Here is a 14,162-nt window from a genome sequence, read left to right as displayed (position 1 = left end):
TGCGCCAGAGTGCGCGCTGTTGGAACAAAAAACTAGATGATGTTCTGCAGTCAATGAATTTCAAGCGTTGTGTGGCAGACCCCTGTGTGTATGTGAAAGAAAGAAAGGGGGGGCTCACATACTGCCTAGTTTATGTGGATGACATCCTGTACTTGTCCCATGAGGAGGAAGACGAAAGAGAGTTCCATAATAGTCTGAAACAACATGTGGTAACGAAAAGTTTGGGACCTGTAAGTCATTATTTAGGTACAGAGGTCATACGGGGTTCAGACGGGAGTTTCGTGTTAAAACAGGAAGGAAAGATAAAACAAATACTAGCAGATTGTGGGATGTCTGAATGTAAGGCAGTAGGGACTCCCATGACAACATCATTTCAACAAGAAAACACAGAGACAGCTTGTGAAAACACTGCTAGGTACAGACACATCATAGGACAGTTGCAATATCTTGTTAAGGTAACAAGACCTGACATTTGTAATGCTGTTAGCATCTTAAGTCGAAAAGTAGAACAGCCTACTGAGACAGATTGGCAAGGAATAAAACGAGTCCTGAGGTATTTGCAAGGTACTAGCAGTAAAGGTCTAGTGTTGTCCAACAGTAAACACGGGAGTATGTGCTGCTATGTAGATGCGGATCATGCTGGCGATCCCAGTAGCCGCAAGTCTACTACTGGTGTTGTCATTCTATTATATGATTCAGTGATTGATTGGTGCAGCAAGCGGCAAACTATAGTGGCAACATCAAGTTCAGAAGCTGAATATATAGCGTTGTCTCTGGTTTGTAACGAACTTACCTGGTTCGACCATCTACTGTTTGAAATTGGAAAAGGCATAGACAAACCAATCAAAATATATGAGGACAATCAGACCTGCATTAAGCTAGCTCAGTCAGAAGCACACACCAAGAGAACCAAGCATATCAGCATCAAATATCACCATGTCAGAGAAATGATTAAACAAGGGTTTGTGGAATTAACTTATTGTAACACTGCTGATATGCTGGCTGACGTTATGACAAAACCACTAAGTGAAGACAAGTTCTCAAAACTGATAAATCAAGTAGGTATGACTGGAAAAAGTGGGATGATGGAAATCATGAAGAGTAATGAAATGTAATGAAAATGATGCTGAGATTGCAATGGAGTAACAGTATTACAAATGAAAGTGATGTAAACTGGAATAAAAGGAAATGTATCAGAAGAATAAAACCAAATGATGTAAATGTACTGACATGTAAAATGTAACACATGTAAATGGAAGAGAAATGTAACTGGCTGAATGTGGAAATTTAAGGTGGGGGATTGTTGGCTATTAAACCGAGAAAGCAGAGGTTAAATTTCCACAAGTGAGCTACGTGACTTAGCAGCGAAAGTTGGCAGAGCTCGAGCCATCTTCAAGGACACGTTGCTAAGAAACCTAGGCTCGGGCAGCTGGCCTTATCTATATAGAGGGCCAGCAGACACACTTATGAGTGTGGGGGTCGAGGAGTTTGTACAGAGAGAGCTTGTGATATATTGTCAGTAAACTCTTAAAAAAACTTATTGCTTGTCCGGCTCATTGCTTCAACTGGCATCTAGCCTGTCACTATACTGTTCTGCATCCTGGGCATCTGCTTGCGCCAGATACAACATCCAACAAAATTTAGGAATCCAACAAGTATCTTAATGAAAGAAAAATACTCTGCATCATCGAAGGGGAAAAACACAAATGCTACTGAAACCTACTCTAAGATTCTCCCTCTCCTTTGCGGCCAAAGAATAGGTTTTCAATTCCCTTCCCCCCTCACACACACACACATGGTTGCTGGATAAGGAACAATGATACTGGTGCACCAGACAGCACTGTCTGGAGATTAATAGATAGTCTGTTTCACTGTTTTGTTTCTAATCTATCAAGCACTAAAAAACCTGTCCTTAGTATAATTAAAACAAGTGAATCTCTCCAATGTGCTTGGAAAAAAATAGATTTCTTCCCAGGCCTGAATCCCAGTAAATGTGAGAGTCTCAATTATTAACGTCTAGATTTTTCTTTAAAAAATGGGCAATGTCTCCAGCATTGAAGGCCATTTTGGAAATGTGTCACAAGCCTGAGGGCTGTGGCTGATTTGCATGTAAAATTAGCACAGTCTGCATAACATCTACATGTGTCTTGTACAATGAGTTTCAGCCAAGGTATGTAATTGCATCTATTAAAACCATTTCAGAATAAGAATATTGTATAGCATCAATATGAAAAATCTGGGTTGATCTTTGAAAGAAGATCCCTGGTCGATGGGCTTGGACATCATGGCCTCAATACTCTCAGTCAGTGACATCTATGGCAAATCCAGACAAGCTAGAGATACTGATCATAGAAGGGAAGGGCAATCTGGGAAGAGATGTTCAGCCTGTTCTATGTGGAGCCATACTTCCACTGAAGAAGCAGGTGTAAAGTTTGGGAATTTTCTGGGTCCAGCTTTCCTCCTGGATGGACAGGAGTGAGAACATTTTCAATCATGTTCTGTTGTTTGCCCTTTCAAGAATATCTACTAGCCTCCTACCAGTAACATACCAGCACATACTCAAAGAAAAAACATCACGTAATACAATAAAATAATGAAAGCAGCTTGAAAGCAAAATAGAGCACGTTACCAATAAGTGTTAACACTCGAGGGAGTGCTGTGGGGATGAGTGTGCTAGCTTTGCCTTCCTTGTCACTGTTCTCATTGCTTTCTAATTCATGGAGGTCTGAAATACAGTTTCCTGTACTCATGCAGGGTCCCTGCACATTTTACAATTCTGGACAGTCAGAGTTCTACAACAGGGGTGGGGAACCTTTTTTGAGCCAGAGAACCAGCCACATTCCCATCTGGGCAACCTTCGGGGATCCATATGCCAGTAGTCGGAGAGATCAGAGGCAAAAGTGGGGGTAGAGAGTAGGTTAGTTTCTATATACACTCTCTATCCTCCATCCAGACAAGGGAAAAAAAACAATGTCAGAGTTGAAGAGCACATTCCAGCCAGGCAAACATACTCAAGGAGATTGCGAAGCAGGGCTGGTGAGTGGCATGACTGGGAAGGGTAGAGCCTAGGGAGAACCTCAAGGGCTTGGAGCCACGCTTGGCCCCCAGGTCTGAGGTTCTCCACCCCAGTTCTAAAATGTGCAGGAAGCCTCCATGAGTACAGGGGACTCTTTGCCTCACAGGATCAATCACCCTCTGTGAGTCAGAAGGCAGTAAAAATGGTGATGAGAGGTTGGAGCTAGCCTTTCTTCACTCCTCCTTCCCCCCAGGGCCAGATTTAGAAACAAGCCTCTTTAGGGGCCTCTAAATATGTTGGAGATAACTAAGAAGTTTTATTATAATTGAAATTGTTTTGGCTTAAATAGCCTTTCATATAAAATCCACCTCCAAAATTCTTGACCCCCAATCCCAATCCACATCCAATCCCATCAACTTCCCTTCCAGGGCTGCTGGACTACTACTACTACTACTACTACTACTATTATTATTATATCTTGCCCTTCCTCCCAAAATGTGTATTCACAGTTGCAGCTCATGAGGCAAGCCATTGTTTACTTTTTAACGTAAACAATAACGTAAGCAAGCAGGAGCACAGAAAGCTACAGAAAATCCATGGCTGCACTTGTGGTTCCTGAACCCATAATCAAACAGCCAAACTCTGAAATCTATAATACAGACGAGTGCTTGAAAGCCAGGATCTCCTTTATGCCATCTCTGGCCAGGACAAGTGTCTCCTGTGCTCACAGACTCCCTCAGACATAGCCTGCTATAGGATCCCATTTTTGGTCTACTCATAAAGCTCTGGATTGCAGCTGAATCCTTTATGAATGCATTGCCAAGTAGGCCCAGTTTTATGTCACAGCATGTGTACAAGGTCTCTCTTCTGCCACTCTCTTGAGGGCATGGCAGTGAGGGACAGGATCCCCTTCTTCCTTCCTTCCATGGCATTCAATGAGATGGGCAGCTCAGGCAATTTGCCAGGAACAAGACTATAAATTAGGTGCAACAACACATCACTATTTCCTAATGGAACTATAGGTGCTCCATTAGGCTACCAGCAGTAGTCTACTTTTTCAGGCCCAGGACCCACCTTTGACACAAACATGGGATTGCATATAACATAGCACTACATGAACGTTCAGTGAGCACAAGAATATCTGCTGGTACTGTACAAAGGAATGTTCTCCCACTCTCCTCCCACCTGCACCCCTTAAATCTGTTTTAGCGGTTCCTTCAACCCTCTGGAGCAGATTAGGAGAGGCATGCACAGTCAAAAAAAAGGGGAAGTTCAACTGCACAAGTAGAAATCTGTGGATTCATTTCATAATTTTATTTATTTATTTATTATTTGATTTATATCCCGCCCTTCCTCCCAGCAGGCACTGGTAATTTTGTACCATATATTTATATGGTGGTAGTCCTGCTGTTGTGACCCACCTTAGATGAGGCCATGACCCAATAGCGGGTCCTGACCCACCAACTGAAGATCAATGGGCCACCAGTTTCATTGGCCTGCCTCCAAAACCAGCATCAGTTCCTTGAAGTAGCCATGCCAGCCCTCTACAAATGGAGGTGGTATTTTAATCTATAACCAATCTTCCACAATTTTAAATGTCCTGTTTACTCTTTGACAATCATTCCTGATTCTTACACAATAAAACAAGATAGTTACCGTTTTATTGCTTCTTCTTGTTTCCGACGCTTTTCATTCTTTTCTTTCAAGTAAGCCAGGTTCATTTCATTCCTCATGCGATCATTTTCTCGAGCAATGTCAGATGCATTCTGTATAACCAAGCCATCATAGGCTTTCATGCCCATATCTTCAATATACTGGAGAAAAGTGCCCAAAGTGACCTCCTCCTGATTAGAAGTCATCATCTTGTGGGAGATAATAAATGAAGGAAAATACTTCCTGTGAGTTGATAAAGAAAGAAAAGATGTTCATACAGGTAAATCAATTTCAGCTCACTGGTTATTTTTAACACCAATATTTTCAAATGTCATTTCCCTTAAGGCTAAAGAAGATCTGAGTTAACTGCTGGATTTTATATTTTTAAAAATGAGGGATCAGGCATTGTGCATTTCTTCATCACTAAAGTCCTAGGTGAAATATGAAAGCTGCATAGTACTTAGCTGATCATAACCCAGTTAAGTCCGCCATCTCCTCCTACATTCCATCTTAAGACCATGACCAAATTCAGTTTCTGGCTACTTTATAAGCCATTCCATTCAGCCTGATGAAGAGTACTGGCAAATTCAAAAACCATGCTCACGTTTTTGTGGCATTCATAAAGGTATTGCCCTACTATGGATTTTAAAATTTGCTTTTTGGACATTTTCAAAGTAGGCCTAAATTTACAGCAAGCATGACTTTTGTTGTTGTAGTCACTGTAAGCACATTAATTTTGTCTGACACTGTTTTTCATGGTTTTATTAGTATTAAGTATTAAGGCATGGATCTTGGCTGCCATCCAGTGATGCATTTGTGCTTAGATCCATACATGCATTCAGATGTATTGGGTCATCTTTACTCCAACAGTTTCTATGCCAAATGCATAAGCCTTTAAATACTCTTCTGTGCAAAAAAAAAAGAGTAATCTGGAACTTCAGAAGAAAGAGATGAAAACCAACCTTATAACCCCCAAAGGGTTCTTAATGAATATATTGTCATATCAAGATTATTAGCAATACTCATTACATTCATCTATTATCATATTTGATTTTAAAACATTTGGAAAACATTGTACAACCTCAACATGAGTGAACAAGGTAGTGCAGCAGACATGAGGTCTGGATACAGGGAAAGGGTTGCTTGTCTTCATGGGCATCCAGAAAGAGGGCATCCAGAATGACCAAATGTTGTGATGATTTAATACCAGCATCATGTCAGAATTTGCAACAGCAATGGCTTGGATCTAAATATTACAGTGCACAAGTGAAAGGCGATTCTGTTCACACCAAAAGGTTTTTTGTGTGTACTAATTTCCCTGCCATCTTCAGCCCTCAGTGTCCCTTCCCAAAACTAACTTCATAGGATGGAAGAACTGGAGTAGCCACTGTGAGAACATGTGAGACCACAGATGGAATGAGTTTGCCATGCCATGGAAGTGCCCTCCACTCATGCAGAGAGATATTTAAGTTGCCTTTAAGTTTAAACTGATGATGTTACCTAACTATGACCAACTAATGGGGGGTTCGTTTCCCTGCTTGGTCATTTTTTTACCTTCTGAATGAAGAAACCCAGCATGAAACCTCAGCATGAAAACTGCAAAAAAAAAAAGATGCAAGAGACAGATTTTCATATGAACTTTTTCTGGCCCTGGAGTGGGGATGAAAAGGGGGAGACACTGAATCCTTACATGTAGATCTCAAGTAAATAGGGACCAAATCAAACAAATCCAGGGACATCACTTTTAACATGGCTATTGGATCTCTTGGAACTAGTTTGAGAGCAGGTATTGGGTCAAGGGAATTGTTCAATGAAATCACCAATTTTGTATTTGGGAATAGTGGGCCCTGACCCACCAGTTGAAGACCAATGGGCTACTAGTCTCATTGGCCTACCTCCAAACAAACTGGTTATAAACGTCAAGTGTCCCTTGAAGTTTCATGAACATCATACAATTTTTCATGTTTTTTCTCAAGTTGTGTCCATATCTATAATTAATCATTCAATCATGCAGAACCATTATATAGCATTTTTGAGTGTGTGCAGGACATAAGAATGTAAGAACAAAAGAAGAAACCTGCTGGATTAGGCCAAAGGCCCATCTAGTCCTGCATCCTTTTCTCACAGTGGCCAACCAGATGCTTGAGTGAAACCTGCATGCAGGATCTGAGTGCAACAGTACTCTTTCTACTTGTCTTCACATTCTCTCAGCCATCCTTACTCCTTAAAACAGATCAGTATTATTATATCTGCCATACTACAGATGGGGAGTTGAGGTTGCATATACTCATTACTTAGTGAGTTCATGGCTGAAACTAAATTTGAACCAGGGTTCAAACCTCATCCTCTTAGTCACTTGGTTATCCTAGTTTACATTTTATATATATTAGTCATGTATAATAATTTATCCATTTTAATAGGCCAGGTTTATCAGAGCTCTTGCAGTATATATATTATTGGATGTATTTGAATTTTATGATGTTAGATGTATTGTAAGATCTATTGTTAAAATCCTGTATTTGGTCTTATGTAAGTTTAGTACTTAGCACTTATGTCATGCAAGTGGGGCCTGCCACAAAATGTTGCCATAATGTATCCTCCCTACAAAAAAAGAATGCTCCTGGTCAGGGTTCCAGCTGGTAATTCTCTCCAGGTAGGGCATTGCCCTGCTTATATAACCTCCCTAGAGTTTTATTATTTGCGGAAAGGACACAAGCATTTATGGCTGCAACAAGCCAGCAGCTTCTGTAGGCAAGGAAGGTCATTACAGTCTTCAAAGTACAGCACGGTTTAAAGTTGTAGAAGATATCTTAGAATAATCCTTCGTATCAGCTATTAGCAGGGAAGAAGTGAAGTTCACCAGAGAATTTTTATTTTTATTTTTAACTTTTACTGTTCCTGCCAGTTTGTTCAGTTTATGGCAAGGTGAATCAGTTCAGTGAATAACATCCCCTCCGCCGAGGGCTCTCATGAGTAAACTGCAGTATCATAACAATTCTCATGTAGTTTCTGCAAATGAGGATAAATAATTGATTGAGTTTGCAATTCAGTAATGAGGCAATCAAGCATCTGACTTTTTAAATAAAAAAGTACTGACTTGATAAAGTTGTTTTACTTTACTAGATCACCTAGTAAAGTAAAACAACTAGAACAGCACATGTCACGAGTCTAGAGCAACTAAAGTCATGTCCCAGTCCAGATAGGGCTATACCTAGCTAGATGGGGATCCACACGTTAAGGGGTTCTGTTTACATAATTCCTGATATCATCCTACAATGCGCAGCAGTATTGATGTGGCTTTGGGCAGATGATAACCAATACCTTGAGCTGCTCATTGGGTGAGAGGGAAAGCAAGGGGCTGGATTTAGTTCTCCTTTCCTCAAATAGATAATTGGGATTTTTGCAGATATCTGACCAGGGTGATAATGGATATAGAGAAGCCTGATGTAGCATGTGCATATACATTTAGATTAGGGAGCCGGATTCTGATCCAGTATGAATATAAAGTCCTCATGTGTGCAGGCTTCCCCATTCACTCTGGTGGGAAAGTTCTGTATAAGCATGTGAACCCAGAGGTTTCCCCTCCACTGAACTGCAAGAGCAAGTCCTTTCATGGATGTGAAATCCATGTGTGCATCAGAGTTCCTGTGTGTGAAAGAATCCTCCAGGTTTGGTTGCATTCTGACATGGTTACGGTCCAAAGAGGATGGTACTACATGTTTTTTCAAACATCTGGATTGTCCCTAAAACTCAATTTGCACATGCACATTGCAGTAGGGAACCCATTTGTGTGAAGCAGGTCCCTACACAAGTTCTGATAGTTTTCATCACACCAGTGCAAACACTCACTTTGGTGCTGGGGAAGGTTTGCCATTGTACAATGAAAACATTCTAAATGACACAGGAAACCTCTTCACCCTTCATGCTTGCTACATGCAGCTGTCTGTACACTGGTTGCATTTTAAGTGTCTCCAGCTCCGCAATTTGCATGTGTGCTATATAAAAAATGCTGGGCTGTTGGAAAAATAGTGTGGGCAGTCAAATGGAAAGGTTGTTAAAATAAAGATAATGAACGCTTTCCATATTTCACTGATATGCAAACACACACACATTTCCTATTGTTTTAATGGCTACATATGACATCTTTAAACACTGCTTGCTTGCTTTGCAGATAGACAGAAGAATTTAAAAAGAGGTGGGTTCTATCCCATCCCTCTCTTTGTATGTTCACTTGCATTTTCCAGCATAACTATTAGTGCATTGAAAATACACTGTTTTAACCAGAGATGTCATACAAAGTTCCAGTTGTAGTGTTTGGACTCCGTTTTCATTCTGTGCTTCTTGGATTGCTTACAAGACAGTAAGTGCAAAGTGTCTAGGCCACATCCAGTACCTATTAGACTGCTGACTACAGCACCACTGTTAAAGACCTAATGGCATTGGTGTGCTATACACTGGGTTTTTCCCCCTTCTTCAGAGTTGCTGTGTTTTATGAAATGGATTTCAGAAGACAAATTATTTCTTCGCTAGGCATATTGTCAATGAAGCTCTCCTATGTATGTCTGGCTCCTGCCTTGTTAATTTTTAACTAGACTTTTAATTTAAAAAAAGGAAATGTTTTCCAATTCCACATGGCCCACATACTGGGAAACAGGGATCAGGCTGCCTCAACAGCACAAGTTAGGTTGTAATTTTAAACACAGAGCAAAGTTTGCAAGAATCAACTCTTCTGATATTCTTAACACTCAACCAGGTTTATCCAGAAACTTTCTGTCCTGTAGTTGGTTAGCCTTGTTGTAAATGAAAATTATGTTTGACTTGTAAAAGGTTACCTTTTTAATCACACAAAGGTTAGAAGTAACTGCTTCAGGAGAATAAGAAAAAAGGCCTCACATGCCTGAAAGAAAACTATGCTTCTAAGAAGGTGTATTTGTATTAAGTGTCTTGAATGGAAATAAAGAGCTTCACAAACCCAATAAATTTGCACAAAGGATAGATCCTCCTTCCTGGTGGCTACACTCCTCAAAGCCACTAGAATGCAAAGTACTACTACAGTTGTTGCTGTTTACTTGTCAATCAAAAGTCCCTTACATATCTGTTTTGACCCCAAAATACACAATTTCCTAACAAGCACATAGCATGTAACTGGATAGCTAACAGCCGGCACTACCTATAATTAGAAGATTACGATTATCCCAGCACTCCTGGGGCAATATGTCTTTTGACTTAGAAGAAATACTTATCTGCTTTCTGCTTAAGTATATTGTTTCCCACGTTCTTAAAGACGTGGGGAGTTTGCAGGGAGATAAAGTGGAGATCTTTTGGCTAAGAGAAACATATTTAAAATGTTTTGAAATATTAATAGTGTGGCATGTTTGATAAGTAACTAACACAGCTGTTAGGCATTATATCAATTAAATATGTCAGAAAAATAGCAAGCAACCTTTTAATAATTTAACATTGCTTTTACAAATGAAAACTCCAACTGCCAAATGTTCTTCTTATCAGGCAGCCTAATGTGTAGTAGAACATTAAATAATCCCAAACACATTGCAGCATTGTTTGGTTTAGCTGTGGTTTGATTAATGCCTCTCCAAACAGACAAAGTTCTAGTTAGAAATGTAAGACTTGTGAATCATTCCATTTCTGACACTATGCCTCTCTGATAAGTGATATAGATAAGCACTGTATTTCATTAGCATGCTTAGACTTTTTTAAAAAAAACAATCAACCATGTACATACCGAGATTAAAGTCCTCAGGGGACTGCTAAGTGCAATAATTAAAGGTGACTTTTGTCTGTAAAAGCCCTTTGCTGTGGTTTATCTCAGTGCAGTCTGAAGGGATATTTCAGCACCATAAAAAACAGATTTTGCAGATTGGCTCAGTTTATCTTCAATTAAAGTGCTTGAGATCTTCTTGGCAAAGATGTCCAGACTGTAGCATTCTGCATCTCTAGAAGTCAGCGTGTGGCATTAAAAAGAAAAGAAAAGAGATCTTCTCGGTACAGAACTAAAATAGCATTTTTAAAGTTTAAAAAATGCAGTGGAGGGAAAAGATGGGATCTGGCATCTTAAATCCACATTGAGAGAAAAGACTGTGAAGGTTTCAAGGGGGCACCAATGGTACCCTGCTCTGAAGTCCAACAGAAAGGAAATTGGAGGGATTTTTGCCCACTTCACCACACAGAAGATTACAGCACCAACATATGCAACGACAGAGAGGTGGCTAAGGTGCCTCATTGGAGTGGATGTTGTGGAGACCAAAAGAAAGGAAAAGATGGGATAGAAAACATCCTATCCAAATGGCTTCTTGCAGCAGAAAAAGATGCTCTCTCCTCTCTGGCATTGCCACCTAGACACTGAAGGTTTGAAACAGTCTCTGTCAGGCTCTCCCCGTCACTACAGGCAGGCTCTCTCTCCCTCTGTGTTGATGCTGTTGTTGATTAATCAGGGATTCTCAAACAAAGAGCAAGCCTACCTTCCGCTATGAGCAGTAATCTGGTGCGCCTCTTTTTCTGCAATCCGCTTCCGTTCAGCAGCCAAGCAGCCAGCATTCTAGCACCTTGGACAGTTCCCGTTTGCTTAGGCCCATTGGAAAAAATGAGGCGAAGGAACAAGTGAAGAAATGACAAGAGACCGGGAAGCAAGCAGCCTTCCTTCGACTTCAGCTTGCTGTCCCCAGGGGCGCAGCTGCTCATTAAAGCCTCCTATCTAGGCAACAGATTCTCTCTCTTTTATCTTCGCTGCACTGAAGTCTGATGAGCAAAATAATCCAGGTTTTTTGGGCGAGGTGAATCTGAACAAATTCAGTCTCTCTAGGTAGGACGGAACACGAAAGAGCACTGCTCCGTTCTTCTGCCCCTCACTCCTTAAAAAAAAAACAAAAAAAGCAACGTTCCTCCACAGAGAATGGGCAAATTAACCTTTAGCCCATGTTATGGCTCCAGGAAATGAGCAGCCGCTTAGAGGGAACATCTAAGTCTCCGTTTGATACCTCATATTGATGTATCGTTTGTACTCACCCTCACAGTAAAAAGCAGTGCAAGGCTCACAATTACTGCTGACGCAGATTAGGCTGCTGCTTGGGGAAAGGTAGGAGGAGCTTTTTAACCTCATCAAAACAACCTCCCACCACCTGCTCCCACTGCATGAGCGAGAGCACAGACCTCCCCTATTTGGAATGCATATCTGTATAATAGGTGATTCAACAGCAGGAATATTTGAAACACAGCAGGGCAGGTTTATGCCTGCCTGCAAAGTTCATCTCTTTAAGGAAATATTTAGTTTCTGTTCACCAATTCACAGAACTGGGGAAACCACCTAGTCCAACCCCCTGCTATTCAAGGCAGAGCTACCCCTCTACCATAAAGCTTCTCTAGTTCAGTCTGTGCCATCCACAACAGAATGCACTGGGTTAACCAGTTGCCCTTCAGAAAAGGTACCAGGAGAAAAAAGAGCTTCCAAAGACTCCAGCAAGTGAGCAAGACACAGCATTACAGAGAACACAAAAGGCTTCTTCGTATGTTACACTGAACACAGGTACAAGCTGTCTCTACTCATGTACAAGTGTTTGTGTAAAATACTACACATGCATTGATTTGTGCAGCTCCCCTGCTGTGCACACAGGTACACAGATTGTACACTCCTTGGATGTAATGTGGGTACACCCCTACAAAAGTCCAGCTCTGGAGCATTCGTCCAACCCAGCAACTTCAAACTGGAGGGAAATCCGCAGTGTCCATTATGGAAATTAATAAGCAATCAAGGAAGAACTGACCATTGACTGACACTTCCCAAAATAAATTGTTGAGCTGGACAAATTTAATTGTATAAAACTAGCTGTGATAATACCTAATGACACAGAAGTAAGGGCGGGGGCCAGGAGGGAATCTTAAGGTCAGACAGAGCAGAACCACTCTAGAGAAGCCTGAGAGAGGAAGAGACTCTTGGCAATTGGAGGGCTCAAGCCACAAGATGAGGGTGAGCAGCCGGAGTGCAAGATGCTGGCCAACAGGATATCAACATAGCAGGCCAATTTGCTGGTGGAGAGGAACGGTGCAGCCCTGGTTGGCTGCAACAACCCCAGACTCCGGTTCTGAGCATTCAGCAAAGAACTCAGCAAATTCATGGGTGGCAGTAAAGATTCAGCATTTGGTTAGTTCCCAGGCTTATGAAATGTGGGTCCTAAATGCCCTCTTTAGGATCCCCTGGGAACCCACTTTCTTGTGAGACTTGTGTGTGTTTGGCCTCTGGATGAGATGGGTGGAGTCCCCTGTGGGAGCCAGGAGGTTGAGAGATGTTGAAAGGGGAAGTGTGAAGGAACTCGTGTTGGTATTTATTAATTAATAATTTGTATTATGTGTGTATTATTTGTATTATGATTTTATTGTGCATTTTTATAATACTTAATGTAGTTGTTTTACTTTTTTTCTATTTTATTTTAAATAAAATAAATAAACATCTCATCCAGCTAGGAATCATACACATGAAGAAGCAAACTTCATTCCTAACTGGATATAAACAGTTGCTTGGTGCTCAGTTCTGCAGTCTGATTATCCAGTTCAGCCCACAAAGCAGAGTTGTGTCTGATCCATTGTTTAGGATGGGGTGTGTTTGTTTGAATTTAGTACACCCAGTCCTCCTATCCCCTCCAGACAATTGATAGGTGTTATTCAGATCATCTGAATGGTTTTTATATACAGATAGTGCTGAAATAAATAATAGAATAGTGGAGTTGGAAGGGGCATATAAAGCCATCGAGTCCAACCCCCTGCTCAGTGAAGGAATCCAAATTAAAGCATACCCAACAGGTAGCTGTCCAGCTGCCTCTTGAAGGCCTCCAGTGTTGGAGCGCCCACCACCTCCCTAGGTCATTGGTTCCATTGCCGTACCACTCTAACGGTTAGGAAGTTCTTCCTGATGTTCAGTCGAAATCTGGCTTCCTGTAACTTAAGCCCATTATTTTGTATCCTGAACCCTGGGATGACCGAGGAGAGATCCTGGCCCTCCTCTGTGTGGCAACCTTTCAAGTACTTGAAGAGTGTTATCATATCTCCCTTCAGTCTTCTCTTCTCATGACTAAACATACCCAGTTCTTTCAGTCTCTCCTCATACGCTGTTGTTTCTAATCCCCTGATCATCCTTGTTGACCTTATCTGAACGTGTTCCACTTTGTCTGCATCCTTCTTAAAGTGTGGTGTCCAGAACTGGATGCAGTATTCATGTTGAGGCCTAACCAGTGCCGAATAGAGGGGAACTAATACTTCACACGATTTGGAAACTATACTTTGGTTAATGCAGCCTAAAAAAGCATTTGCCTTTTTTGCAGCCACATCAAACTGTTGGCTCATATTCAGTGATCAACGACAATTCCAAGATCCTTCTCACATGTCGTATTGCTGAGCCAAGTATCCCCCATCTTATAACTGTGCATTTGGTTTCTTTTTCCTTGGTGTAGAACTTTGCACTTATCCCTGTTAAATTTCATTCTGT

The 14,162-nt window shown here is 41.1% G+C and overlaps 1 protein-coding gene across 1 annotated transcript in view; it reads right to left on the bottom strand.

Annotated features, from left to right (window-relative positions):
- Nucleotides 1-11,195, bottom strand: part of NYAP2 (neuronal tyrosine-phosphorylated phosphoinositide-3-kinase adaptor 2) — a 234,901-nt gene extending 223,706 nt beyond the window's left edge. Inside the window, exons 1-2 of the mRNA XM_061634458.1 lie at nucleotides 10,413-11,195; nucleotides 4,673-4,912 (exon numbers count right to left, since the gene is read on the bottom strand). Of these exons, the coding sequence (XP_061490442.1) occupies nucleotides 4,673-4,878 (206 nt within the window). The 5' untranslated portion in view covers nucleotides 4,879-4,912; nucleotides 10,413-11,195. The remainder of the gene's footprint in view (nucleotides 1-4,672; nucleotides 4,913-10,412) is intronic.
- Between the last annotated feature and the right edge of the window lie 2,967 nt (nucleotides 11,196-14,162).

The sequence above is a fragment of the Rhineura floridana genome, chromosome 7 (genome assembly GCF_030035675.1).
Source record: "Rhineura floridana isolate rRhiFlo1 chromosome 7, rRhiFlo1.hap2, whole genome shotgun sequence".
NCBI classification, from domain to species: domain Eukaryota; kingdom Metazoa; phylum Chordata; class Lepidosauria; order Squamata; family Rhineuridae; genus Rhineura; species Rhineura floridana.
The sequence above is the reverse complement of the archived record's forward strand: the minus strand, read 5'-3'. Positions and strand labels throughout refer to the sequence as shown.